The sequence below is a fragment of the Petaurus breviceps genome, unplaced genomic scaffold, assembly GCF_028583685.1.
Source record: "Petaurus breviceps papuanus isolate PSGF00001 unplaced genomic scaffold, PetGlider_PUasm1.0 391, whole genome shotgun sequence".
Taxonomy (NCBI): Eukaryota; Metazoa; Chordata; class Mammalia; order Diprotodontia; family Petauridae; genus Petaurus; species Petaurus breviceps.
The window spans coordinates 2,005,799-2,031,957 of NW_027186310.1; the positions used below are offsets into that span (position 1 = coordinate 2,005,799).

The window sequence follows — 26,159 nt, forward strand, 5'->3', positions numbered from 1 at the left end:
TTCCTTCCTTCCTTCCTTCCTTCCTTCCTTCCTTCCTTCCTTCCTTCTCTCCCTCCCTCCCTTCCTTTCTTTTTTCTCTCCTTCCCTCCCTCCTTCTTTCTCTTCCTCTCCACTGTATTCCCTCCCTCTTTCCCTCCCTCTCTCCCTCCCTAATTCTATGATTGGTAATACTTATAATAGTGGTCATGGTTTCAGTAGAAATAGCAGTACTTGTCAGGACACTGTCAGCAGCAGCAATAGTAGCAGCGACAGTAGCCAGAGGAACAATGCTGCTGCTCTCTAGCTTAGCCTGGCAGTGGTTGGCTTAGCAATAACAGTAACATTAACAGGCCTGTAACATTTCCCACCCCATGGGTGGGTTCAAGGCCTCAGGCCCTGAAGACTCCAGCCCTGACCAAGGCAAGCCCACAGTCCAGTGCAGCAGCAGGAGATGCACACAGGCACAGACAAACATCAAAACAGACAAATGAGGTCAGGGCTCAAGGATAGGGCTAACAGTTCTGGGGAGTGTGGGAAGGGTGAGATCAGCTGGAATGGTCGAGAAGGTAGCCAGGGATCGGAGCCATGGAGGATAAGTGGGATTTTGACAGGCAAGCATTCATGGGGGGAGGGGGCACACCAGGGCCAGGTAGGAGTGCGTGTAAAAGCCTTTGACCCAGGTGCCCTGGGGATCCTGACTGCAGTAATTACACCTCACAAGGTAGAAGGGCTCGGCAACTGCAAACCTGAGTCAGCATGAATGTTCTCTCCCGAGGCAGCTCATTAGACCCTTAAGTACTGAGAGCTCATTCTTCCACATGATTTCTAGAGTGCAGAGCCTGTCAGGGCCTCACCCAAGGAAGATTGGAAGGGCTCTGAGAATCACAGTCACCAAGCCTCCTCTAGATGGCCTCAGTGGGCACGTTGGGTCACCCATACTGAATCCACGGCCCCTCCTGTCAGTCAGCAGATGGCTGCCAACCCTCTACTTAGAGATACCCCCATTACAGTATGTAACCCTACCCCACGATGGTCTTGTCTTGATTTTGTTGAGAGCCATGTGAGACAGTAGACAGAGAGCTAACTTCACAATCAGGAAGAACTGGGCTCAAGTGCCAATTCTGGCTGTGTGGCCCCAGCCCAGTGTCTAATACTGCAAGTTCCAGAGAAGATCTCAACTTGCATTGGTAGAGGGGATTTCCTCATGGGGAGATATCCACTCTACAATCCTCCCAGCTTTCAGAATCTGTGGGGAGAACCTTGCATCTCCCTGGACCCAGGCAAAGCTGAAGGGTGCTTGGGTGGGTGCTCACATTTGGCAGCCATGCCTTCTTCTAGCCAGCCATCTTCATACTCATCCTTGCCCCTTCATGGGCAGTAGAATGGAAGCTCCTTGAAGGAAGAGGCTTCCTGCTTTCTCTTTTTGGGTCCCAAATGCCTAGTACAGAGCCTGGCACAACAGCAGGTGTTCATTGATTGTCTTTCTGCTAACACCCCGCACTTGTGTGGCTGTGCCAGAGAACAAGTCAGAGTTTGCTAAGAATTTCCTTACTCCTTTGGCCTTCTGCCTCTCTCTTTACTCCATCAATAGCCAGTAATTCCAGGAGCCCCAACTGTTATCCATTCTCAGGCTCAAGAAAAGGCCAATTGCCCATAAAGCATCCTCTTCCAAGAAGGGCTTTTTTCCCCTTAATAGAAGGAGCCATATGATGTATAACCCTCCTCTTAACTGCCTGGCAAATCTTTATCTCCTTAATGAAATCCACTAGTCGGGAGCTTTAATCCCAACGCCCAGAGAGCCAACAGCAAATCTCCTATTTTAAATCACAGAGATGAGGGCTCTCTGATTCTCTCCTCTGTCAACAACCAAGGGGAAAAAAAAAAAAGTTTGGTGCAGCCTCACTCCTTTCCAATCAACACCACTTACAGCCCGCTCACTGTTCTGTTCTCTTTGATCCGATGGGCCTGGAAGATAAGGCTGAGGTTTCAATGGTCGAGTCCTTAAGCTGTTCTATTTTCTTAAAGGTCAGGGAGGAAAGGGTTCACTGGAGATGAATACCGTGAACCGTGTCTGGGTAATTGAGTGACTCAGCTGACATCCATCAGGAGCCATGGGGATGAAATACAAATGCTGAATTCTGGAGACCTTGTGAGGTGATGGGGATGGGGTGAGAGAGACGCTGCTGCTGTGTGTGTACACAGAGATGCTGAAGTCCCACAGAAGTAAGAGCTGCTAGTGTGGGTATACTGCCACAGCGAGTATTCTGGGAGAGATGAAGGCTAAGTGTGGGCCAGGGCTCTCTGGAGTGGCGGGGCTGGGAGAGCTGGATAGCCAGGACACCCCCTTAAAATCCACATCATTGGGTGCATGGCATTGCTTCTGACTGACCAGACCGCTAGTGCCATCTGCCCCAAACTGCCCTATATTTATTCCCTTTGTATCCCTGCTTCATCTATCTATGTCAACATCCTGTGAGCAGGTACTGTTTCATTCTTTGTGCTGGTATCACATGACTGGTGTTGTGTGGTCCAGACCCGGTGCCTAATGACAGCGTGTTGATGTCTCATGGATTGATTGCCTGGTGGCTGGCTCTTCCCAACCTCCTTTGGATGCCCATAAGCACTCCCCCTAACCATCAGAAAGGAATGTCCTTCTAGATCTGCCATTCCACCTACCTGCCTTCCCAGGTCCTTAGCAGACCAATCTACATAGCAACCACACGCCTGCACTGGAAGACTATTGGTTGTTCAAAGTCCAGGTATCTCTAGAAAAAGAGGGTTACAGTAAGAGACGTTGTATGTAGGAGATAAGCATCTCCCCCTCTGGGAAATAAAGGACTGGAACTTCTTCTGAGAGTCAGCTGAAGGACCCAAGGATACTTAACCTAAAGAAGAGAGTACTTCATAGAGCTAGAAAAAAATAGTAAGAAAATACATTTGGAAGAATAAACAGTCCAGAATATCAAGGGAATTAATGAAAAGAAAGCTAGGGAAGGTGGACTAGCTATACCAGATTTCAATCTGTATTATAAAGCAGCAGTCATCAAAACTACTTGGTACTGCCTGAGGAGCAGAGGAATGGTTCAATGGAACAGATTAGGCACACGAGATTCAGAAGTCAACGACTATGGTATTATCAAACTATTATTATCAAACAATCTATTGTTTGATAAACCCCAAGACCCTAGTTTTGGGGATAAGAACTCACTATTTGACAAAAACTGCTGGGAAAATTGGAATATCGTATGGCAGAAACTGGGTATAGACCATTATCTAAGATCATATACCAAAATCAAGTCTAAATGGGTGCAGGATCTAGGTATAAAGGTTGATAATGTAAGCAGTCTTGTAAAACAAGGAATAGATTACCTGTCAGATTTGTGTAGAGGGAAAGAATTTATGACCAAACAAGAATTAGAGAACATTATAAAATGTAAAATGTATAATTTTGACTACATGAAATTGACAAGCTTCTGTACAAACAAAGCCAATGTAACCAAGATTAAGAGGGAGGTAGGGAATTGGGAAAGAATCTTTATAACCTATGTATCTATATCAGCAATGCAATATTCACAATGCCTACTGCAATTACAGATATGCTGATGTAGTTATTAATCACAAAATATATCAGGCTTTTATATGGGGGATAAAGAGAGAACATTTATTAAAATACAAAAAAAAAACTGAGTCCCAAAACCAGAAAGTCAAAGCCATCAGAGTAGTTATGAAATTGGCACAGGTAGATAAAGTAGAAAGCACCCACATTCTCAAGCCTTTAAAACAGAACAGGCTACCTCAGGCAAAAGTGCTCCTCTCCCCACTCACAGCAACTGATCTTTAAATTTGCATTTACATTACAGTCTCTAACAAAGGACTCATTTTTTAAATATGCAAAGAATTGAGTCAAATTTATAAGAATACAAGTCATTCTCCAATTGATAAATGGTCAAAGGATAGTAATAGGCAATTTTCAGAGAAGGAAATTAAAGATATCTATAAGCACATGAAGAAATGCTCTAAATCACTACTGGTTAGAGAAATGCAAATCAAAACAACTCTGAGGTACCACATCTCACCAGTCAGATAGGCTAAGATGACAAAACAGGAAAATGACAAATGCTGGAGAGGATGTGGTCAAATTGGAAAACTAAAGCATTGCTGGTGGAGTTGTGAACTGATCCAGCCTTTCTGGAGAGCAATCTGGAATTATGCCCAAAGGCCTAAAAATACTTTCATATCCTTTGACACAGCAATACCACTCCTAGGGTTATATCTCAAAGAGATCATAGAAGTGGAAGGAAGACCCATATGTACAAAAATGTTTATAGCAGCTCTTTTTGTTGTGGCAAAGAATTGGAAATTAAGGGGGTACCCATCCATTGGGGAATGGATGAACAAGTTGTGGTATATGCATGTTATGGTAAACTATTGTGCTATAAGAAACAAGGAGCAGACGGTCTTCATATTTACCTGGAGAGGCTTATACGAACTGATGCTGAGTGAAAAGAGTAGAACCAGGAGAAATTTGTACACAATTACAGACACAATGTATGTGTGATGACCAACTTTGATAGACTGGACTCTTCTCAACAATGCAGTGATATAAGTCAATCCCAAAAGACTCATGATGGAGAGAAATGTGTGCATCCAGAGAAAGAACTAGAAAGAACTGAGTTTATATCCAGATGGAAGCAAAATACCTGATCTTTTTTCCTTTTCTTGTTTGGTTTTATGTCCTCTTTACCATTTCTTATTCCATCTGATACAATCCATCTTTATAACCTGACTAATGTACAATGTGAAAGTATTTACAGATCCTATACTTGACTATATGCTGCCATGGGGGGGAGGGGAGGGAGGGGGACAAAATGTGAAATTCAAGGAATTGTGGAATTGAATCCTGTAAACTAAAAGGAAACAAACAAATTAATTTAAAAAATAAGGGGTGGCTAGGTGGCGCAGTGAATAGAACACCAGCCCTGGAGTCAGGAGGACCTGAGTTCAAATTTGGACTCAGACACTTAACACAAAAAAACTAGCCATGTGACCTTGGGCAAGCCACTTAACTCCAATTGCCCAACTCCCCCCCTCCTCCAAAAAAAAAGTACTCAAAATATATTTATTAACTTCATTGACTTTGAATTATAAATGGTAAAATAGATAACTTTAATTCCATGAAGCTGAAAAAAAAACTTTTTGTACAGACAACATTAATGCATATCTTATATTCTTATTATAGGATTAGAAGGGCAATGTTTGGGGAAAAACCAATCTTTTTATCAAATTTCTCTGATAAAGATTTGTTATGCAAGATATGTAAACCATTGCTAAGCAGATATACAACTAATAGAAATGCAAAAAAAGAATGCCAACACTCAGTGTTGAAGGGATTATGGGATAACAGGCACAGTAATTTGTATTGTCAGAGCTGTAAAATGGTGTAATTATGCAAATAAAGTGACTGACAAGTACTTAAAACAAAGAAGAGAGTACTTGGGGTGGGGGGAGGTGTGATAGCTGTGGTCTCCAAGTATCTGATGAGCTGCCATGAGAAAGACCAAATAGGCCATCTTGGTCTTGATCTTGGTCTTAGAAGGCAACATGAGGAGTGGGGTGGTTACATAAAGTCACACTAAGGTTTGATGTTATGGAAAAGCTTCCCAGGAAGGAGAGCTGCTTCAAAGTGGAAGTTCTCTGTCCTATGTTACATACTCTGTATGATCCATTTGGAGGATGTTTTTAAAAGGATTATTATTATTCAATTTTATTCAAATTCAAACTTATTATATCAATTATTATTCAATAATCATTATATTATTATATAAATCATGGGTCCTTAATTTGGGGGTCCATGAACACGTGCAATTGAATTATATTTTGCATCTAAATTTGTATTGCTAACATTTTAACATATTGGTTTCTTTTGTCATCTTATGGTTTTCATGACATGGAGCCAGGGCCCATAGACTTTGCCAGACTTGCAAAGGGGTCAATGACACAAGCTGAGCTATTCATGGGACTAGATGGTCTCTGGAGTCACCTCCTTCTAAGACAATCTGTGATTTCCCTCAAATTTTGAAAATCTCCCCCAACACATTCATCCTAAGGGATGGCTCGGTTCATGATGTGTCCAAATCCCTATATGCTCAAACAATGTGAAAACTGTGTTTCTAATATGAGTAGCAATGACACCCATACCAAACCCAAGGTACATCCCTGCCCATGGCATACCTAAATCTATGTATTGATAAATAAGAACTTGGGGTTTTATGATGAATTTCAATCCTCTGTCCATCCCCCAGCCCCCACACACACTCGTTATCTACATGGAGAGTTCATGAAAATTTTGTAGCTTTATAGGTAAAGGAATTGATAGAGGATAGAATATTAGAAAGCTTTGTAGCTAACTCTGTTTTAAGGAAAGGCATAATTAATTTTTCAAAGAAACTTCCCCTATATCTCACTACAAAGGAACCTTCCATTCTTATTACCAGGAAATCAAGAATCAAAACATAGCAAATCCATCCATGACAAAGCTTCCATGGTCACTACCTTGGCACTTATGGATTAATAGAGGCCAACCTACTGGGGCATGCATACCATCATCTCCACTGCCCGAATGCACTCATCCACTCTGCACAATTATGATTGGTGCATGAGTGTCCTTGCCCTTGGGGTAGGGGACCCCCATACTTGGAACTGTGAGCCACATCTCCTAGCCATTCCAGAGGAAGCCCGTGTGACTGGTGTGGATGGCAGCAATCCATCTGCAACAACAACCCTCTCAGCACCTTTTTCCCCTTTCCAACAACATTCACTGTCACGCCGGAGAAGTCAGATTGGCCTCCAAGTAGCACTAAACCTTTGATTACATATTGCAGTGAGCGAATGTTTTGCTAAGAATAAAGATCTCAGAAATCATTACTCCACCCCGTGTTGTCTTTGAGACATTTTTCGCAATGGCTATCCTTTGCATTAGGGCAGTGCATGGCCAGATGATGGCATTTCAATTCCCACTCCAATATCTGGCTGAAATACCAAAGCCGATGCTACAGAGAGCCTGCTGATTCTTTTGTGGGAAGGGGGTAGGTGACAGGAAAAGTCTGGCTGGGGCCATTGTAATCCTTTTATCAGCTACACTTGGCTAAATCACTTGGATTCATCCACTACCTGACTTTTACAATCATGGAGAATTGGGACAATACAGCAACCCCTCCACTGATCCCAGAGAACTGGAACAGGGCTGGCCACTTACCGTCCACGCAGGCTGGCCGGGCTCTCGTCGTGCCGGCGATCTGTCCTCTTTTGCAAGCACATCGAGCGGTCTGCCGTGCAATAGTCCTTCGGGGCTGACTACTATCTCTGTCCAGAGTCACAATCTCACAGGTGCCAGCAGCCAACTGACCTAGGAAATGAGAACAGCAAAAGAAATAGGGTTAGTGAATGCAGCACACAGTGAGGATTCCCAGCACAGGCAGGTGACCGTGCAGACAGGAACCATGAAGGATGCCATAGCCCAGGGGGGAAGGGATGTCTCATCATCATTCTGGGTGGCAAGCCCAGGAAGGCCAAAAAAAGCAGGAAATGGTGATTGCCTCACAAATGACAACAAGATGGCATCAGTCTGGTGACCTTTTTAGTTTATGTAGCTTTTTTTAGAGGATCAACTCTGTTAACCACCAGCCAGTCTGAGGATATTTCCATCTGTGGCATTGCCATTTCCCTAGGCATGAACCAATATTAGATGACACCCACCCTGTCAGCTATGGAATGAAATAGCCCAAAGACAAGAGAGAGAATGAAAGCAGCTTTTTTCCCCAATGCCCAAACCTTGAAGCATTTATTGTAAAAAATAAAATACCATCTTGGGAAAGATTCAATTTATGGAACCAAGCATTATGCCCCCTCTCTGTGATTATAGGCCTGTTAATGACAACAACTTTCATACTATAAAATAGGAAAATAGGTCAAATCCTTCTTTTAAAGCTCTTAAAAGTGGCATTTTCCAAACTACACAGTTAAGAAATCATGCAATTATCCCAGAGCCCCAGACAGCAGTAAAGAAATAATTCTGGATTAAACCAGAGCTGTTACAGTGAAATAGAGGGCAGTGTGCACCCACATCTCTGACTGCTCCCTCTCTTGGGAACTAGGCATCCCACCCTCTCCTGCTCCCATACCAAGCCTAGCAAGTCCAGGCTGGGCTAACATCACTGAACATGCATTCATTAAGCCATTGATGGTAGCAAGGAAACCGCTGGCCCCAACAAGCATTCATTCTAGCAGAGAAGACTAGAGGTTCATGCAACATCCAGAAATATGCAGAGCATAAATAACAAATTGAATACAAGGTCATTTGGGGAGGAAGGGGAAGAGAAGAATTGCTCAGGAAGGATCAGTTAGATTTGGGAGTCCAAAAACGGGAGTTCAAGAACCTACTTGGTTATTATTTGCCTAGTTGACCAAAGGTATGTTATCACCGCCTCTCCCCACCCTGGCCTCAGTTTCCTCCTCTATTAAGGGAGATTGCTGAACCACACAGTTTTGAAGGTCCCTCACCATCTGCCAGTGGAGGCTCAGGTTCATGGCTGGTTCTGATGGCAAATCATCTTTTTTATTGGCTTTCCTGATCCATAAGCTTTGCTGTAAATCCTGGCAAAGAAACCCAGTTACTGAGAACTGCTGATTGGAGGGGAACTGATGAGAGCTGCCTGATGAAATTCATACACCAATAAAACTTTAAAAAAAATTTCAAAATGCTGCCTCTTTCTATAGAGGGGAAAGAAACCTAGGCTACTCGTGGCAAAACATTAAAGCCCAACAAATAAATATGGTGCCTGTTTTCTAGAATAAGGTTGATCCAAGGCAACTCCCCTTAAAAGGACAGGGGCTGTCACTCTGCTCAGCACTAAGTTCTCTTGACTTGCATCAGTAAGTAACCTGATGAGGGGTGCCTAGGTAGGTGGTGAGCACCCTATCTCTGGAAGATGCCACAATGAGAAGAATGACTACTTGGGCTCAATGATCTTGAAGGTCTATTGCAACTCAGACTCCCCTACTTACACAATTTTGTTGCCATTTCACAGAAAAAAGGGGAAATGATCTGAGCACATATGTCAAAGTCATAAATCTCAACTTGCAGGAGACCTGTGAGAACATCTAGTTAAATTCCCTCATTCAGTGGATATGGAAAGTGAGATTCGTGTTTCCCAACTAAGAAAGTGTAAAGCCTGGACTAGATTACAGTCTTCCACTTCCAGGTCCAGTGACCCAGAGATGTAATAAGAGGGGATCTTGTTTATGTGTTAGGCAATAAACGCTTTGAAGGGAAAAGCTGGGCTGTGTTTACCTTTGTATGTCCAAGACCTGACAAAGTGACCTGTATATAGAAGGTGTTCAATATTTGTTCATCAATTATCAGACTTTGACGCTGTTCCAGGTCTTGGATATGACCAAGGTCAAGGCCAAAGTCCTCTACTTCCCAGGAAGAAAGCCAAAGCCAAAAGATGGGCATTGACAGTCCCATTAAGAGAAAGTAACTAGGAACAAAGAAAGTGGAGTCCAGTCCTACATCTGTCACGTCCCTATCATCGGGATAGCCCTGGGTTCATTCTACTATCCCATGGGACTTGGATTAGATTGGGAGTTTGAACCTTTTTGTGGATGTCCCAAATGTTTTCTGGTGAGGTGTGGAGAAGCCAAAGGGTTCCTTCTCAGAACCCTTTATGGAGAGGTGGGTAGACCACAAGAGCAGAGTTCAAATCCAGCCTCCAAACACTTACTAGCTAGGAGACTGGTCATTTAACCTCTGCCTGCCTCAGGTTCCTTATCTGTAAAATGGGGCTAAGAATAGCAGCCACCTCCCTGGGTTGTTGTGAAGCTCACGTGAGCAGATATACCTGTGAAGCCCTTGGCATGCTCAGAGCATCACACACAAGGCACGGGCCACACTGCAGCCTAACAGTCCCCATATCAAAAGCACAGTTGGGAAAAATGTATTGGAACAACACAACCCCAGCAGAACAGAGAGACTCTGGGGCGTTCTAAGTCACTCTGCAGCCCCAACAGGCAGCTGGGAGGCAGCCTTCTGCATGGGCTAATGAGCCACTTTCTACTTGAGTTTGATGGCACTGAATCAGCCCAGTGAGGAAATTGGTTCAAAACTCAGCTCTGTTATTTCACACCTGTGAGACCTTGGACAAGTCACTAAACACTCTTCTGGTTCAGTCTCCTCAGCTGTTAAAAAAATGTTTTACAAGATAGCTTCTCAGGTCCTTTTTATTTCTATATCACAGGTGCCTATGAGTCAGTTAAGACTTAAAACTCCACTCAATAACTTACTCATGCTGTTTCCATAACTGCAAAATTAGATGGTTAGACCAAGGTCCTTCTAGCTCTAACCCATGTGTAAGCATTTATAAAAGATTCTATTGGAGTAAAACTCACTGGGGTCCCTGGTCACAGGCACTCTGGGTAATCAATCACCTGCCTGACCTCCCCCTAATGCCCACAAGGACAGGAAAGTCTTCAGAGGCAGAACACATAATGAAACTAAGGTCAAGGACAGGGGGATAGGATGGCAAGCTGTGGGCTTAAAATAGAGGCACAAAGAGAAATGTGATCAACCCTGGGGCTTCACCACCAGGGCTGAGGAGACAATCACCACTTCTCAAGGCAATGCAAAGGCCGACTTTGCCTCTTTCAGATCAGGTTTGAACCTCCTTGGGTCAGACCAAGAACACACCATTGCTCTGAGGTCAGGGAAGAGAAGAGAGGCCATTGGCGGAGGGGAGTGGTTTGTATTTACAAAAATCCTTTGAGAAAGAGGTGGAAAAGCATGAGGAAGGTGGCTACAGACAACGCTGGCTTTGGGAAAGGGTGAAATAATAGCAACCCAGCAGATGAATTGCAGCAGTTTCTAAACTTTGTGTTTGTTTGTTTGTTTTTAAATGTCATGGACCCATGTTGCAGTCTGATGAAGCTTCTAGACCCTTCTCACAAAAAAAGGTATTTAAATGTATGAAGCAAATCCATAGGATTACCAAAGAAATCAATTACATTGAAATTTAGTTCTCAGAGAATCCCAGTGGATGCTCCATCATGACTTCTTAATCTCACCTTAGCTCCAATACGATGCTCCATTTTCCAAAGCATATCAATCACAATCAGCCAAGCCAGATACTAAGCCACCAATCACTCCTGCACCCAACTTCTACCTGCCTGCTAGGTCAAGGATCATCCACGTAACCTGGAAATGTGGCCCCATGGCGATAGATTTCCACTCAAGATTTCCTATGGCTCACTTGCAGTGATGCCTGATGCTCAACAAGACCAAGGAAGGTCAAGTGCATGCCACCTGAAGCCGACAACCACCAGGTCTCTCCAGTTGTGCTGGCCATGTAAAGGTGGGCACCATGCTTGTGGCCCTGGCCTTCAAAGCAACATAAAGAGCAGAGTTCTGGGATTCCTCATGGCCCACTGCCTTTACAGCACACTCACATCCATACACCAATAAAAAGGGTGCAGTCAAAGGTCCTAGGTTTAAATCCCACCTCCACCAATTATGGTTCAGCCAAGTCAAGGCAGCCAGGTCACTTAGCTCTGGGTCTTCGGTTTCCTTACCTGTTAGTTAAAGTAAATGATCTCTTAGGCCTCCCCAGCTCAAAATCTTCTTTTGAATGGATCATGTTCTCCCCCCCCCAAAAAAAAAGTCTTGCTTGAGCCCATAGAGTATTTGGCATGATTTTAAAATGGAAGAAATGCTAGAGGATGACGAAGAACTCTTACAGTCCTCTCCCATGTTTGATGAATGAGGAAACCAAGACCTAGACTTGGAAGTGAATTGCCTAAGGGCCAGCAGGGCATTGGCACCAGTGCTGGGGTCCGAGCCCGTGTCCTGTGACTCCCAATCCATGGCTCTTTCCAGGACAGAGCATCATGAAGACACAATGTCGTGGCCTTTGCTTCCAAGACAGGTTTGTTCAGAATGATAAAGCCTAGATGAGCATACGAAGTCCACTCCAAGACTGTACTCAAGGACAGCAAGGCCTAGAGGGGCCCAAACAAAGCAACCAAGCTGGGGTGGAAGCCTTGGCTCTGGCCCCACATCTCACCTTGTGCTTGCCCCCGCCCCAGGCCCAAGGTACTGTTTCAATGAAAAATGTCTCCTGGCAGTTCCACTGGAATGCCTAGCAACCCGAGCCCCTTCTCCCCAGAAATGCTGAGATGTAGGGAATTGTGTTGCCCAAAGTCTTTGGAGCTACGGATACTTCTGTTGGGGTACAGGGGAGCCAATGTATCCCAAACAGAACATCACAACATCAAATCTGACGTCACTTTCTACTCAAATGTGATGGTTCAAAGGGCAGGAATTCAAGCATCAAAAATGAACAGATGTGAAGCAGCCTGGTAGAGAGGGGACCCTGGGGAAGGCAAGAGCATGTCAAACCTCAGCCATTCAATCAGCAAGTGTTTATTACAGTCGACTGTGGGTCACTGCCTCAGTTTCCCCAATGTAAAACAAAGGGGACAGGTAACACAAGTTCAGAGGCTTCTTCTATTATGAGATCTTAGCTCCTATCTCCCCTTCCAGATCTGACATTCTAAGCTATCATCAGATGAGTGGAGAAGAGACTGATCCAGGGGCCAGTGAATTCTAAAATAAGGATGATATAACCTTGTGTGACTGACATGACAAAGGCAGTTTGGGGATTTTAGGGTGCAGACGGTATCCAACAGTCTGATCCCCCAAACCCTCACCCCATACCTGACATAGCTGGTGCCTCTCCTGGAAAACTGCCTGGCAGCTATGAGGATCGATTTGGCATACTTACATGTACATGAAATATTCAAAAAGCCAAAGATTTAGAGCCCAGAGGGGATCAGAGGCCATCCAGCCCTTATCCCCTCACTTTGAAAATGGGGAAATTGAGGCTTGATAGGCTAAGTGATGCCTTCCTAAAACAAAAGTCAGCTCCTGAAGGCATAGTTTCTCTCTTTGTTTCTGTACTCCCAGGGCCTGGCTCAGTGACTGCACACAGTAGGCATTTAATAAATACTACTTGACTGAGTTTCATTAACTTCCTTTCATTGTTTCACTTTTTGTCAGCCAGAGGATGTCGGGGCTCTCAAGGAGCAGCAGTCAGGTCCCTGCCTTTTTCCCTAGCTTCCTGGGCAGAGTGGGACTGTCTGCCAAGCAAAGGGACCAGGGGGGCCTGAGAGAATGTCTCACATTCCCCCAAACCACCAAGGGGGTTCAAATAAACGATGGTGAGGAGAGAGTGTTTGCCATGAAGTATTCCAGCCCCAGGGATTTACATGGGCTATGAGCTCACCATGAGTCATCAGTGAGATCTGGGAGCCAGCCACACTAGCCCAATCCTAGGCTTATATCCTGGATGAAAGAGGCGACAACACCCATCAGACTACAAGGAAAGCACTGTATTACTTCCAGATGCCCCTAGTTCCACATGTCTCTAGACACCAAAGGTGGCAAGCACAGAGGGGCAAGAGGTCAAGGAGATTCCCTCCTTCTGAGGATCAGGGGAAGAAATAAGTGTTGTAGGTAGAAGGATAGTTCTTTTTTAGTCATAAAAAGGGAGGAAGCATTCAACTTCTTTTTTTTTTCTAATCCTAGAGGTCAGAGCTAAGAGCCATCAGCAGAAGCCTCACCAGCTCACTTAAAAAAACAAACAAAAACAAAAAAAACGGGAGAAGCCTCTTCCATCCCAGGGCTCAGGGTTCAAGCCTCCTGGTACATGTGGAACCTTTTGGAAATGCAGCATGGGTTAGTGATTTGCATGCTAGACTTGGATTCAGGGGGACCTAGGGGGTGAATCCTGCCTCAGATCTTGGACTGTCCATGATGTTGGATGAGTGTCCTACCCTCTCTAAACTTTTATGATTTTCATCCATTCAAAGAGGAGGTTGGGTGCAATGACCCCTAAGGTCCCTTCACACTCTGAATTGATGTCTCCATAAATTTGCAAAGGCATTGGTTCCATTCCAATACAAGGAAGGCTTCCTAAGCATGAGAATTCTCCATAAATGGAGTGGCAGGCAGTGCCCCATTCATTGGCTGAAACAGACCATCTTGGGGATATTTAACAAAGGATCATTGCCTTGGGAGGACGCTAAACCCACTTGACCACAGAGGCCCTGTACAAGGAAGGCAGATACCTGGTCTCTGAAGCCTGTGCCACTTGGCAGGAATTGGGGGAGCTGTCTGTCTCCTGGAATCCAGGGCTCTTTGGAGGTCTCCTCACAGCCATGGAGGTGACTGGGGGTTCTAAAGACTCTGTCAATGGAGGGTAAGTGCTGAGAGATCTTGTTGAGCTGGAAAGCTATGGGTATGAAGACCAACCTGGACTGGGCATGAGGCCTGAGGGATCATCAACACATTACTGGGCATGGACTCATGCAGATCTCAGTGCTAATCCAGGCCTACGCATTTTCTAGTTGTGTGACACCTAACCTCATAGCCTCATTTTCTTGATTTGAAAAAGATGATAATAATAGTAGTATAAGAAAATGCACATAAAATCCTTAATGTGCCAGTAAATCTCAAATATATTTTCTATTATTTCCTCTGAGAAATACCCTCTTCAATCCCGGACAGGTCAATAGCAACTCATGAAACCGTATACTAAGGCTTGGCGGAGGGAGGGAGAAAGGGTGTAGCATGTAACAAACATCCTGATATCAAAGATAAGAGATCACTTCCCATTCTGCCACCCCCATGTTCTAAGGCCTTTCCCAGCTCTGACTTTCCTAAAGTCCCCTGCTTCCAGCTCTAACAATTTATGTTCTAAGGCTCCTCCCAGCTCTGACCTTCCTTGAGGTAACCTGCCATTCTCTGCCTAGTAATTCTAGGTGTAGGAGAAAGACCAGAAAGGGGATTCCTGACAAGCTCTAATTCCATGTCTGGGTGGGCAGCTGGGACCACCTTGCCACCAAACATCGCAGCAGCCTTTCTGACAATGACAACAGCCGACATGCAGAAAATTGTGCTCTCCCCTGCAGAGGCCGGGTCATCTGTCACTGTCGCCAGGGTGGCTTTCAAAAAAGGAAAGGCTCAGAGGACAAAATGGCACCATTATAAACCATTGCTACCTAATCATGGCCATGTATGCCAGCCTGTCAAGGAGTGACAAAGGGGCTCCCCTCACTCTTCCCACAGCCTTAGAGGAAGCCTGGGCTGGAGGCCTCTGGGAGCTAGGGAACGGGGTGACTGGTGCGTGCCCCTGTGGATGGGTGTGTCGGTGGGGTGGATGGATGGAGTCAATGGGGCTCAAGCACCAGGCTCTCCCATGGGCCTAGCTTAGTCCTGTGTACTGCAGACTCTAGATCACTCAGAAGTCCTGGGGGATGACACAATCTGCATCTGAGAATCCGGGAATAGGGAAGCAGCCTTTGGGAGCGAAGAATCCCTGAGGAAGAGCACTGAACGATGCACTGAATCCTTTGAGTGGGTCAGGGCCTAAAATACGAAGGAGAGTGCCTTGTGGCAGCCCAGAGCAGCACAGGGGAGCCTGTGAGGCATCATTCATCCACTGACCCAACAAGAGTTAGCATCTGTACAACTAAAGCTGAAAGTTCCAAAATGTGACATGCATTATCTCATTAGACCCACACAACCGCCGACATCAGATGCTACTGCCGTCTGTGCGTTAGAGTTCTAGACAGAGGCTAAGTGACTTACCCAGGGTCCTACAGCTAGTGTCTGAGGCTGAATTTGAACTCAGGTCTTCTGACTTCAGGCCCAGAGCCCTGACCACTGTTGTGATCCTTGACACAACTAAGTTAAGAACCCCTTAAAATCTAATGTCCCTCCCAACTCCACTATTCTATCACTCAGTGAAACCCATTATAGGCAAAGCACTGAGGAGCTCAAGCATCTCCAAGCAGGGCTGCACACGTGATGAGGGGGCTGAAAGCCATGCCTGGTGTGGATGCATTAAAGAACACAGCGAGGGCTCCCGGTGGATCAAGCACAGCTTAGCAGGGCCGTGCCAGCAATCTTCGGAGATGCCGGCTGGGCCGTGGGGGTTAGGGGTGAGACTTCTTTCATCTGGGGACAGAGGAAGTAACCAGTGTTTGTCAGCAGAAGCTGGAGCCTGCTTTCAGCCCCACGTGATGGAAGGGAAGTTAACCCAGAGTTTCACCCCAAACCGGCAGGATCCCTGGGCAGTAGAGAGCTCCTCATCCCTGGAGGGCTGCAAGCAAAGGCTGGCTCAGGGAGTGGGGGCCCTGGCCACCAGCTCTATGATCTGTGACTCCAGGACCCCCACCCCCCTTCCCGCCAGGGCTGCCTGCCCCTTTCCAAAAATTTCATGGAGAAGGAGGGATGCTATTGTCAGTCATGTGAGGGGCAGGCAGAAGGGCCTGAAGCAGTCTAAAGGGGCAATCTGCATTCACCCCTCAAGAAGCCACCTCCTTTTCTGGGACCCCATGGGGGCAAGATGCTGGACTCCAGAGAGCTGTCCATCTTTGCTCTCCATCCTACAGCAGAGGCTGGCCAGGTTCACACAAGGGAGTCCAAGAGAGAGGGAAAATGAGAAGAGCTTTGGAGAAGCCTGGATATGGAGTCTCCCTGCCAGCCAGCACACCAGTAGGGTCAGTCTGGCCATGGATCAGCACAGGTCTGGGTAAAATGTGAGTCATAGCCTTGCCTGAGATTAGGATGTGTAATACACTTTGTGATCTAGTGTGAGAATACCTCTTGCCAGCCTTTTAGCAGGAATACATACTGAATGCAAGTTTTAAGATTCAATGGGCGAAGTTTCACGTATTTCTGCAATCCTTGTCCCTTTTCTGGGTTTCTCTTTGTCTTTCTATAAAATGGGAGGTATCCATGTACCCAAGTGCTCTTCTCACACTAACACTCCTCCATTTAGGATGATAGTGCTAGAAGGTCCTGGGACTTCATCTGGATAAATCAGATTCATTTTATTGATAGGGGACCTGAGGACCCACCATGGAAACAGGTTTGTCCCTGGACATACAGCTGCTCTGCTTTCTGACTGTTCCCTTTTTAGCAGTCTCTCCCTTGGTGTTAACAAAACAAAACAAATCTGGAAATGTGAACATTGAGTGTTTGAAGGTGTGGGATGACCAAATGGGGACTGGAGTTAGGAGGATGTAAATGTTCAGTGGAGGCACTTGGCGTTTGTCTGAGAGGCGATAGGGAGCTACCAACAGCTCTTGAGCAGAGTCTCCCACTGGCAGTTTGGAGAAAGGTGACCTCCAGAGGGGAGGGGACTGAAGCCAGACTGGGAGCTCTGGTGAGACCCTGTTCTCCATGCCTGGAATCCTCCCCGTCCTCTCCATCTCCTGGATCCCTCCCACTCCCCTCTCAGATTGCAGCTTTTACATGATGCCTTTCTCAGCCCCTTCATTCTGCTGCCTTCCCCCGACCAGATTGCTTCCCATTTAATCTGTATGCACGTCGTTTCTTCAGTGGTGTCTGCTTGTTGCCCCCCAATTAGACTCTAAACTCCCGAGGGTAAGGGAGGGCTGTCTTTTGCTTTTTTTTTTCATATCACTAGGACTTAGTATCATGTCTGACACATAGTAGGTATTTAATGAATGCTTATTGACTGACTAACTAATCAGTCAGGGTGGTGGTTGTAAGTTGAGAGAAGCTAAGACTAATGTTATTTGGCCACTGGGCTTGGAGGACGATGGAAAGGGAAGGGTTGCTCGAGGTTGGTTGGAAGATTGCTCCAAAGATTTGTGTCCTTCCTTCCTGACTCGTGGCCATATTCTGGAGAGAGGCATTTGGGGCCAGGTTGGGTGGCTGGTGGGTGAGGCACTTGCAGTCTCCTTTGTTTCCTTAGTCCCTGGCATGGGACCAGGAAGACCAAACAATGGTTGACAGATGAAAAATGTCCTGTGTACAAGGGCCTGGGTTTAGCTGTGGCCATAAACAAGATTAAATATAGGAATATATCATTAATCAGTGACATATATTATTAATTAGTCCCCAGCAAACATGTGTTGGAGGAGATCATTAGAGTTCAATTAGCAAAACCAATGGCAAAGTTTTTTAGGCTTAGCAACCTTCCCCAAGGAGGCATGAGGACGAGATGGAGGGACTCCTGGAAGAGTGTGTCCTAAGGAAAGACACTCCATAGAATCACAGACTCTTAGAACTGGGAGGGGCCTCAGTGGGCACCCAGCCCAACCCATTCCAGGACCAGAACAGCCATGCAACCTAGCTAGCAAGTAGTCACTCAGCCTGTTTGGAGATTTCTAAAGGTGGGGAACTCACTACCTTACACGGGGAGCCCATTTCACTTGGTGATAGCTCTAGTTGTGAGGAAGCCAGCTTTACATGTGCATGTGCGCGCACACACACATACTCACACACACACATACACACACACACACACACACACACACACACCTCCAAGCCTAATGCTCCTCCCAACTTTGGCATTCTGGGTCTCAGCAGCAGAGTAGCCCACAGCCATTCAAGTGCACAGGTTATCACCTCCCTCCCCACCCTAAGCCTTCTCTTCTACATTCCTCCAAAAGATTATCATGCTGTATGAACTCAAGGCCCTTCCCCATCTATGCCACCCCCTGCTCCCCAGGAAGCTCTCCTGCTTATTACAGTTCATCTTGGGGCAACTAGGTAACATAAAGAATAGAGCATCAGCCCTGGAGTCAGGAGGACCTGAGTTCAAATCCAGCCTCAAACATTTGACACACTTACTAGATGTGAGACCTTGGGAAAGTCACTTAACCCCAATTTCCTTGCAAAAAAAATAGTTCTTTCAAACCCAGCACAAGACCTTTGACTCTAATTGTGGTTTGCCCAAGGCAGAGGACAAAGAAGCAATAGTCTTCTTGTTCTCGGACATTGGGCACCACCACCTAGCTTGGCATCAATCTCTAGCAGGTCCCCAATCACCTGTGAGAGCATATTAAGCTTAGAGGCCACCAAGATCCTCAGGTCTTTTTCTGCTTTTTTTTTAAATTAACTGGTATTTATTTCCTCCAACCCTCCCCCAACATACACACACAGAAATGCCTCCCAACACCTTTTTCAGATGAACTCTATTATCTAGTCTGGTTCTAAGCACATATACATTCAGTTACTCAGGCCTCTTAACAAGCAACTGCTATTTAAATGCTTCAGAAACACGGATTCCATCAGTCCGGATATCTCCCCTCCTTCTACCAGCACAGATCCCGGTCCAGAGCAGAAACAGGACACCAGATCTCCTGACCTGTTGTGGCTGAAGGTATGAATGGCTAACATTCTGAGGGCGGGAAGTTACGTCTGGGTACTAACAGAAGTAACAACAGCCACGGGGTAGTGAAATGCCCTGCTCTTATATGTAGAGGCAGAACGCTCTGGGTTCCAATCCTGCTTCAGACACGTCTTAGCTCTGTGACCTTGGAAGAGTAGGCTGACCTCCTTCAGCCTCACTGTAAACGTATTGTGAGGACCGAATGAAGCAACATATGTATGTGCTTTACAGACCTTAAAGCGCCATGCAAATGTTCGCTGGCACTGGTACTGTTAATAATGCTTGAATGATTCCTTGTGGACTGAGTGTTTCTCATCCCTTGGGTTTTTACCATATTATTGTCAAGCTGTCGTGATTAGCCATGGGACCCCAGATGGAGAGCTGGCTTCAAGCTCAGGACATGGGTTCAGGTTCTGTCTGTGACACATTTAGGGTGCAATCTCCCCAAGGGCCCTGGAGCCTCTCTGGCCAAGCAGACGTGGCCCTGTGTGATAGAGTCTCCCCCAGGAGCCCTTCCCTGGATGAAATCTGATCTGCAGTCCAAGATTCACATGGCTTTACCTCCGTTGTCTTGTTTCAGGAAGAACAGCCCTATCCCCCCAAAAGTGTGACAGAGACCCATTATCAGTTTTTTTTATTTGTTCTTCACAAAAATGCACGGGGAGGTTGAGCAGGCAGGGAACACTTCCCCTTATTTAAAGATAGGGAAACTGAGGTGCCAACATAGAATATTTGCCCAAGAAGCAGGACTTGACCCCAGCTCTCCTGTTTCTCACTCAGTACTCTCTACTTTGCCCCATGCTCCTCCACATGTAGCTAGATGTATGCTCCTTGTCTTTAAGGAGGAATGTTAACAGTCTGAGACAAACTAGAACTGGAATCGGCACCGAATGTGTTTAGAAATGGCATGTGGCTGGGGGGGGGGGGGCGGGTTCGGGTGACACAGTGAACAAAGCACCGGCCCTGGAGTCAGAAGGACCTGAGTTCAAATCCAACCTCAGACCCTTGACACACTTACTAGTCATGTGACCTTGGGCAAGTCACTTAACCCCAATTGCCCTGCCTCCCCCCTCCAAAAAGCAAAAAAAAAAAAAATGGCACATGATAGAAAAAGGATGGCACATGGTGGGCCTTTAATAAACGCTGATTGAACTGAAGCCAGGAGAGGGAATTCTTAATTCTGACCCTTCAGCTGTGACCTTGCTCAAGACCTTGTCTGTCTTCAGGTCCTTCATTGGGAACATGAAGGTTCCTCCTGTACAACTTCTCCTGGCCCTAACACGCTGGAAGCCAAGCCTTTCTGACCTTCAGAGGTGAGCACGTCTCTCAGAAACCAACACAACCAGAGATGAGTCTGCAGGAAAGGGGCTTTGTGAAGGCAATACCAGTGACAGAGCCATGGTTTTAAAAAGAAGAAAATCACATGAGGGGACTCACAGACCAATTAATTTCACATCGATTGGCCAAGCTGGGACAAGATCTCCATTGGTATCTGGGCCCTGCTGGGGTCAACAGGGATAGGCCAACTGCACTCTTATCTTCCCAGACTTTTTTCTGGTGACCTGTGTCTTCTCTCCATGCCCCATGCAGATTCAGTTTTCCTAGTATATTCAATGACTGTCAGGATAGACATTTTACTTTGCCTAACATGGGGATGACAATAAAAGTAATTAGCTTAAAAACAAAATTTCAGAGATGAGCTTAGATTTCCAGTGACTGCAGAGTAATAAGCATCCCTTCTGGGCCAGCTACTAGAAATGGAAATGTCTCCTGGGTGTGAGCACATGCACACGCACAAGCACACGCACATGCAGAGATGCTGCTCTCCCTTTTGCTTCTGCCATCTTTTGGTGTCCAAAATTAACAACTCAAGTTGACCATTAATCCAATCTGCTTCCTGCCAAGTTTGTACTCAAATATTAGCAGTAATCATTCAAGGAGGGTCGGCTCTGGTTTGCTTAGCTCTGTGTCTGTCTCATTCTATTTGGAAGCTCAGCCCCAGCTCTTAACCCCAAAACATAGGAATGATATGTGTAATTACAAAGGCTCTCTGGATTTTTAATGAGATTAGGCCTTAGTAATGCTTATCCAGTCTGAGGTCTGCAACATTTCCATGTCAAGGACCCCCCTTAGCCTATGATCCCCTATAAGAATTAGGTTTGGAGTGTTTCATTCATATTGTAAGGAAATGCTAGATCTCAGCTAGAGGTTAATGAAAATAGTCATGTCATCCTCCATTCAAGTTCATGGATGCTTTGGGGGTCCATGAACCTCAGCTTATTATCTGATGTGGAATTGTCTAGATGAGGTCCAGACAAAGCATATGCCATAGGAAGTGAGGATCAAGGGCCAGATTTGAATCCAGGTCACCTGACTCCAGAGCCAGTGTTTTTCTGGTGACCTTTCCAAGGACAGTGGATGGCCGAACTGGCTGCTTAGGACAGGAGGATGTACTGGCAGGATAGGTTAGCAGGGGTGAGCAGGGACCCTAGGTCAGGCTCCCTGAGCTGTGTGACCTTGGATGGGTCACTCCCTTCTCCTGGCCTCAGTTTTGACATGGGGCATTTGCCAAGGTCTTCTCCTCCCCTTATGCAGCTCTGCTTCTCAGGTCATTTTGGTTCCTTTAAATAAGACACCTCCAGGAGCAAGATCATAAATGCAAACTTGGGGGAGTGCTGAGCCAGGGAAATGAGTCTAGATCCAAGCATAAGAAACTAAAGCAGAGAAAAAGCCTCGTGGAGCCACAGCCAGCCGGCAGGTCGGCAGCCCCTCTGCTGCAGTCCCATCAAGAGAAAAGACCCATGCGGCCTCTCCTGTCAAAGTCCCACTTGTCTCCGAGGAGCCTATTTGGGAGCAGAGTCTGGGCAGCCACGGGGGAGAGAAGCCCAGGCCTAATTCGGTTGCTAAGCAAAGCTCGCCCTCTCCTTGGCCTGAGTCTGTGCCAGGGCCCCACTGCCCAGAGAGAGGCCCAGCCCATTCAGGGAACTCCATCAGCATGCAAGCGGCACACGGCCTGACTGCCAGGCTTGAATGCCAGCTCAGACTCAGCCTTTCATCTCCAGCTTGCTCATTCAGCCCCCGAGCTGACAGCGTGGTCCAGCTGTCCGATAAACACTCATACATTCTTCCTGGGCTGGCCCCCATGGAAGGCCTGACCTGCCGGGGACCAAAAGATGAAGTCCCAAATGGGATGGACCAGAGTGAATGCTTGGGAAAACATTAGAATACTTCTATAGCCCAGAGAAGAATGTGAGCTGATTCTGAAGGGCTCCTGGGCTGGCTTTCTTGGCCATGACTCAGGCCGTGTGAGGGGGATAGAAGTTCCCAGCATCTCTGGGTTGGCTGAGACTTCATAGGGCATCCAGTCCAATCTGCACAGGGGTCAGATATGGATCTTGGATCCAGACTCACTCCCCTGCATAGACACTGAAGGTTTGATAAAGTAAGGAAGCTGTCTTTTCACCATAATCCTTCCTCATACACTGGAGCACACAACTGATTGGCCAGTCAGTGCTTTTGAGGTCAGGGTTACACTTCTGGGCCTCAGTTTCCCCGGCACCAAATTGGCAGACGGACTATATGATTCCTGTTTTCCCTTAGAGCTTGGAATCCTAAAACCTTGAAGGGTAGGAAAGGGCTTGGCCTAAGGTGGCAGAGGCAAGATGTATGTCCTGAGCCTCTGTCTAAGATCACAGCTCTCTTCCAATCCCTTCCAGTCCAGGGGAGGCACACTTGACTTCTAAGCTGTGCTCTCCAACCTCTGGACCTTGGTACAGTCTGCCCCCCACCTCAACATCTAGAAAGTTTTCTTTCATCTCTTCTCTTTCTCCAAAGATCATGTTAGGAAAATGAGCTCCTAAAAGAAGGAGTCAAGAAATCTGTAACCTCTACTCAGGTGCTGTTGCTTCCAGGAAAACTCCTATTTTTCCCCCAGATATTAATGACCTCTAACTTCTCAAACTGCCTTGTCTTTACTCATCCATATACCTAATTGCCCCTAATAAAATGTAATTTCCTTGACAACAAGATCTGGGTTACTTTTAGTTTTTTTGACCCTAGAATCCAACAATGGTGGGTTCTGACACTTAGTGTTTGGAAATGAATTAAATTCAAATTCATCAAAACTCATCCCCATATTTCTGGGAATGGCCAAGTAGGATCTATGGACCTTCTGAGTATAACAAAGTCTCAGGAGATTCAATTTTAGAACTGAAAGGGTTTTGTCTTTCACAAAGGATGAAAGCTATTTGTCAACATATGGTTGTCTGAGTTCATGAAGATGTTGCCCACAGAGGGTTTTTGATACCACTCTTGGCTCTTAACATTTTCAAAGGTGCCATCTGGAAACAAGCCACTTTGGCATATGTTGGACAAACATATGAGTGAGGTCATGTCTGTTTGTTTGGTGCCACCATTCTCAGTCTCATTTGGGGCATGAGCTTCAACTGGAAACGGTCCTGGGACAAATCAAGTCTTCCTTTTACTCGTTTATGTGTGATTTTCTGTGGCCTGTTGTGAAGGTGGACAAAAGGACTGATTCTTAGAATGGGACAAATGACAGGGGCTCACCTTTTGGTTCTGGGCATGATTATGATCATGTGACTTCCTGAACATTACGAGGTATAGCGCACTGAGACAAAGGAGCTCCAAGGCCTGGACGTCTGTTGAACCACAACAAAAACAAAGCTAGCTCCCACTTATGTCCTGCTTTAAGCTTTGCAGATTCTGATCTCCTTTGAGGCGGGGATTGTCTTATGGTCTCATTAAAGGAAGTCCTTTGGAAGATGCATTTGTCAGAGTGGGGAAGGGTCTGGGGGAAGGTGTTTTTTTACGCAGCTCAGCAGTATCGCTGCATTTGACTTCAGGAGGACCCAAGTCCAAATTCCACCTCTGCAAAAAACCCCACTTTACCAAACTCCTAACTCAAGATATCCTTCAGAAGCCAACAAATAAAGTCTACTTGAGCTGATGACTGAATCCATAGGAGCCGGTGAGATGACGAGGTACAGTAGTCTAGTGGGAGAAGAGCAGAGGGTCCTGGACAGAACCTTGAGGGGCCCCTAGGGTAAGAAGTATGGTCTAGAGGAGGATCCAGCAAAGGCATGGTAGAAATCCTTCAAAACTCAAGATGATTACATTCCAAACAGGAAAATGATAGGATCTGGCGGAAAACCCCTCGGTATTCCTCTCACCTGCACCAGTCTGAACTAGTGCTCCCCCATCCCATCACTGTATACATACCCTGTAAAATGTGTAGATACTCAGGCATGCATATATGCAGACATAATGTAAGCACCACGGGCCAGGCATTATTTCATTGTGGTCTTTGTATGTGAATTATACCAGGCCTCATCTTGGCTAGAAGTCCTAAAACTCAAATTGTCCCCTCTCCCCTTTTGGAGAAGAACATAATATTTATAGAGAATGTGATAGCATTCGGAGAGGAACACCTCCAGAAACCATCTCCTTCAGGAGTTTTTCACATGTGTGTACATGTGTGTATGTGTGTGTACAAGTGCATATGCACATGTGTGTATATATTATCTATGGACATGTGAGTATGTGTGTACAAGTGCATATGCACATATATTATCTTTGTATGTGTTTGTGTGTGTGTGTTTGTGTGTGTGCATGTGTGTGAGATGAATCCCATGGGCAATTTGGTGAAGGCTATGAACCCCATTTTAGAATAATAGTATACCTGAAAGAAAACCTAAAAATCAATGAAATTAAATGTATTTTTTTTTCAAGTTCATGCACTCTCTGAAATCTATCCATGGAACCTATGGGATTCCAGGGACCCCAGGTTAAGAACCATTTGATTTAGTCAAACTTTATCATTTTATCAAAGAAACCAAATTCCATGGAGGCAAAGAGCCTTAGCTAATACATCCAAGGGCTGGAGCTTCCTCCTGAGGGGCATTCTCTGTATAAGATAATAAGACATTTGAATACACCCTGTATGTCTGTCTAGACCTTATGAGTAACACATTCAATAACTCATCTCTGGCTCAACAGGGCTCATTCAGACCAGACAATGCAATATACTCCCAGATGATCCAATCTGAATGTCTACCATGAGCCCATTTGTCAGCCAATTAACGGATCTTATCTTTCATTGTGCAAAACCATTAAGAGAGATCACAAATAGTACCTACAGTAGTGTCTTATGAGCACCAAGAGCTAGGGGGAGGTCAAAGATCATACACATAAAGGTAAAATGTGCCTGGGAGGCCAACTAGTCCCATCAGCTCATTTTGTAGAAGAGGAAATTGAGGAAAGATACGTGAAATGCTCTGTGCAAGTAAATACAGTTATTAAGTGGCAGAGACAGGATTCAAATCCAGATAATCTGACTCCAAAGCCAACACCCCTTCTCATGGCTCATTTCCCCCTTAAGACCAATAACAATAAAACCAAAACGATGGATATCTTTCAAACATCAAATGCCTGGAGGTGTTCAGGCTGATGAGAAGAGATGGTGAGAATGTTAAGGGGTGGGTGTCATCCAATCCCTTCTTCAAACTTTTTTTTTATTTTTTGCAGGGCAATTGGTGTTAAGTGACTTGACCAAAATCACATGACTAGTAAATGTGTCAAGTTTCTGAGGTCGGATTTGAACTCAGGTCCTCCTGACTCCAGGGCTGGTGATCTATTCACTGTGCTGCCTAGACACTCCCCCTTATTCAAACTTTTAAAAGGATATCACGTTTGGCTCCAGAATCCATCACAAAGGGAAATGGTTGGGGGTGTAAAGAGGTAGATGATTAGACTTGATATATGCTTCCCCAAAGCACCAGGGGCTCCCTCAATTCTTTGGGATCTTTTCACAAAAGGCTGGATAACTTCATGATGGCCATGGTGAATATGCCATTCTTGTGCAGGAACTAGATGAACTACAGACTTCTGGGGTCTCTCCAG

At 45.7% G+C, this 26,159-nt stretch overlaps 1 protein-coding gene across 2 annotated transcripts in view; it reads right to left on the reverse strand.

Moving 5' to 3' along the window:
* TAFA5 (TAFA chemokine like family member 5) overlaps positions 1 to 26,159 on the reverse strand; it is a 599,977-nt gene that overhangs the window by 224,366 nt on the left and 349,452 nt on the right. For both annotated transcript variants that reach the window (XM_069100331.1, XM_069100332.1), the window contains exon 2: positions 7,235 to 7,384. In XM_069100331.1, coding sequence (XP_068956432.1) covers positions 7,235 to 7,384 — 150 coding nt within the window. The remainder of the gene's footprint in view (positions 1 to 7,234; positions 7,385 to 26,159) is intronic.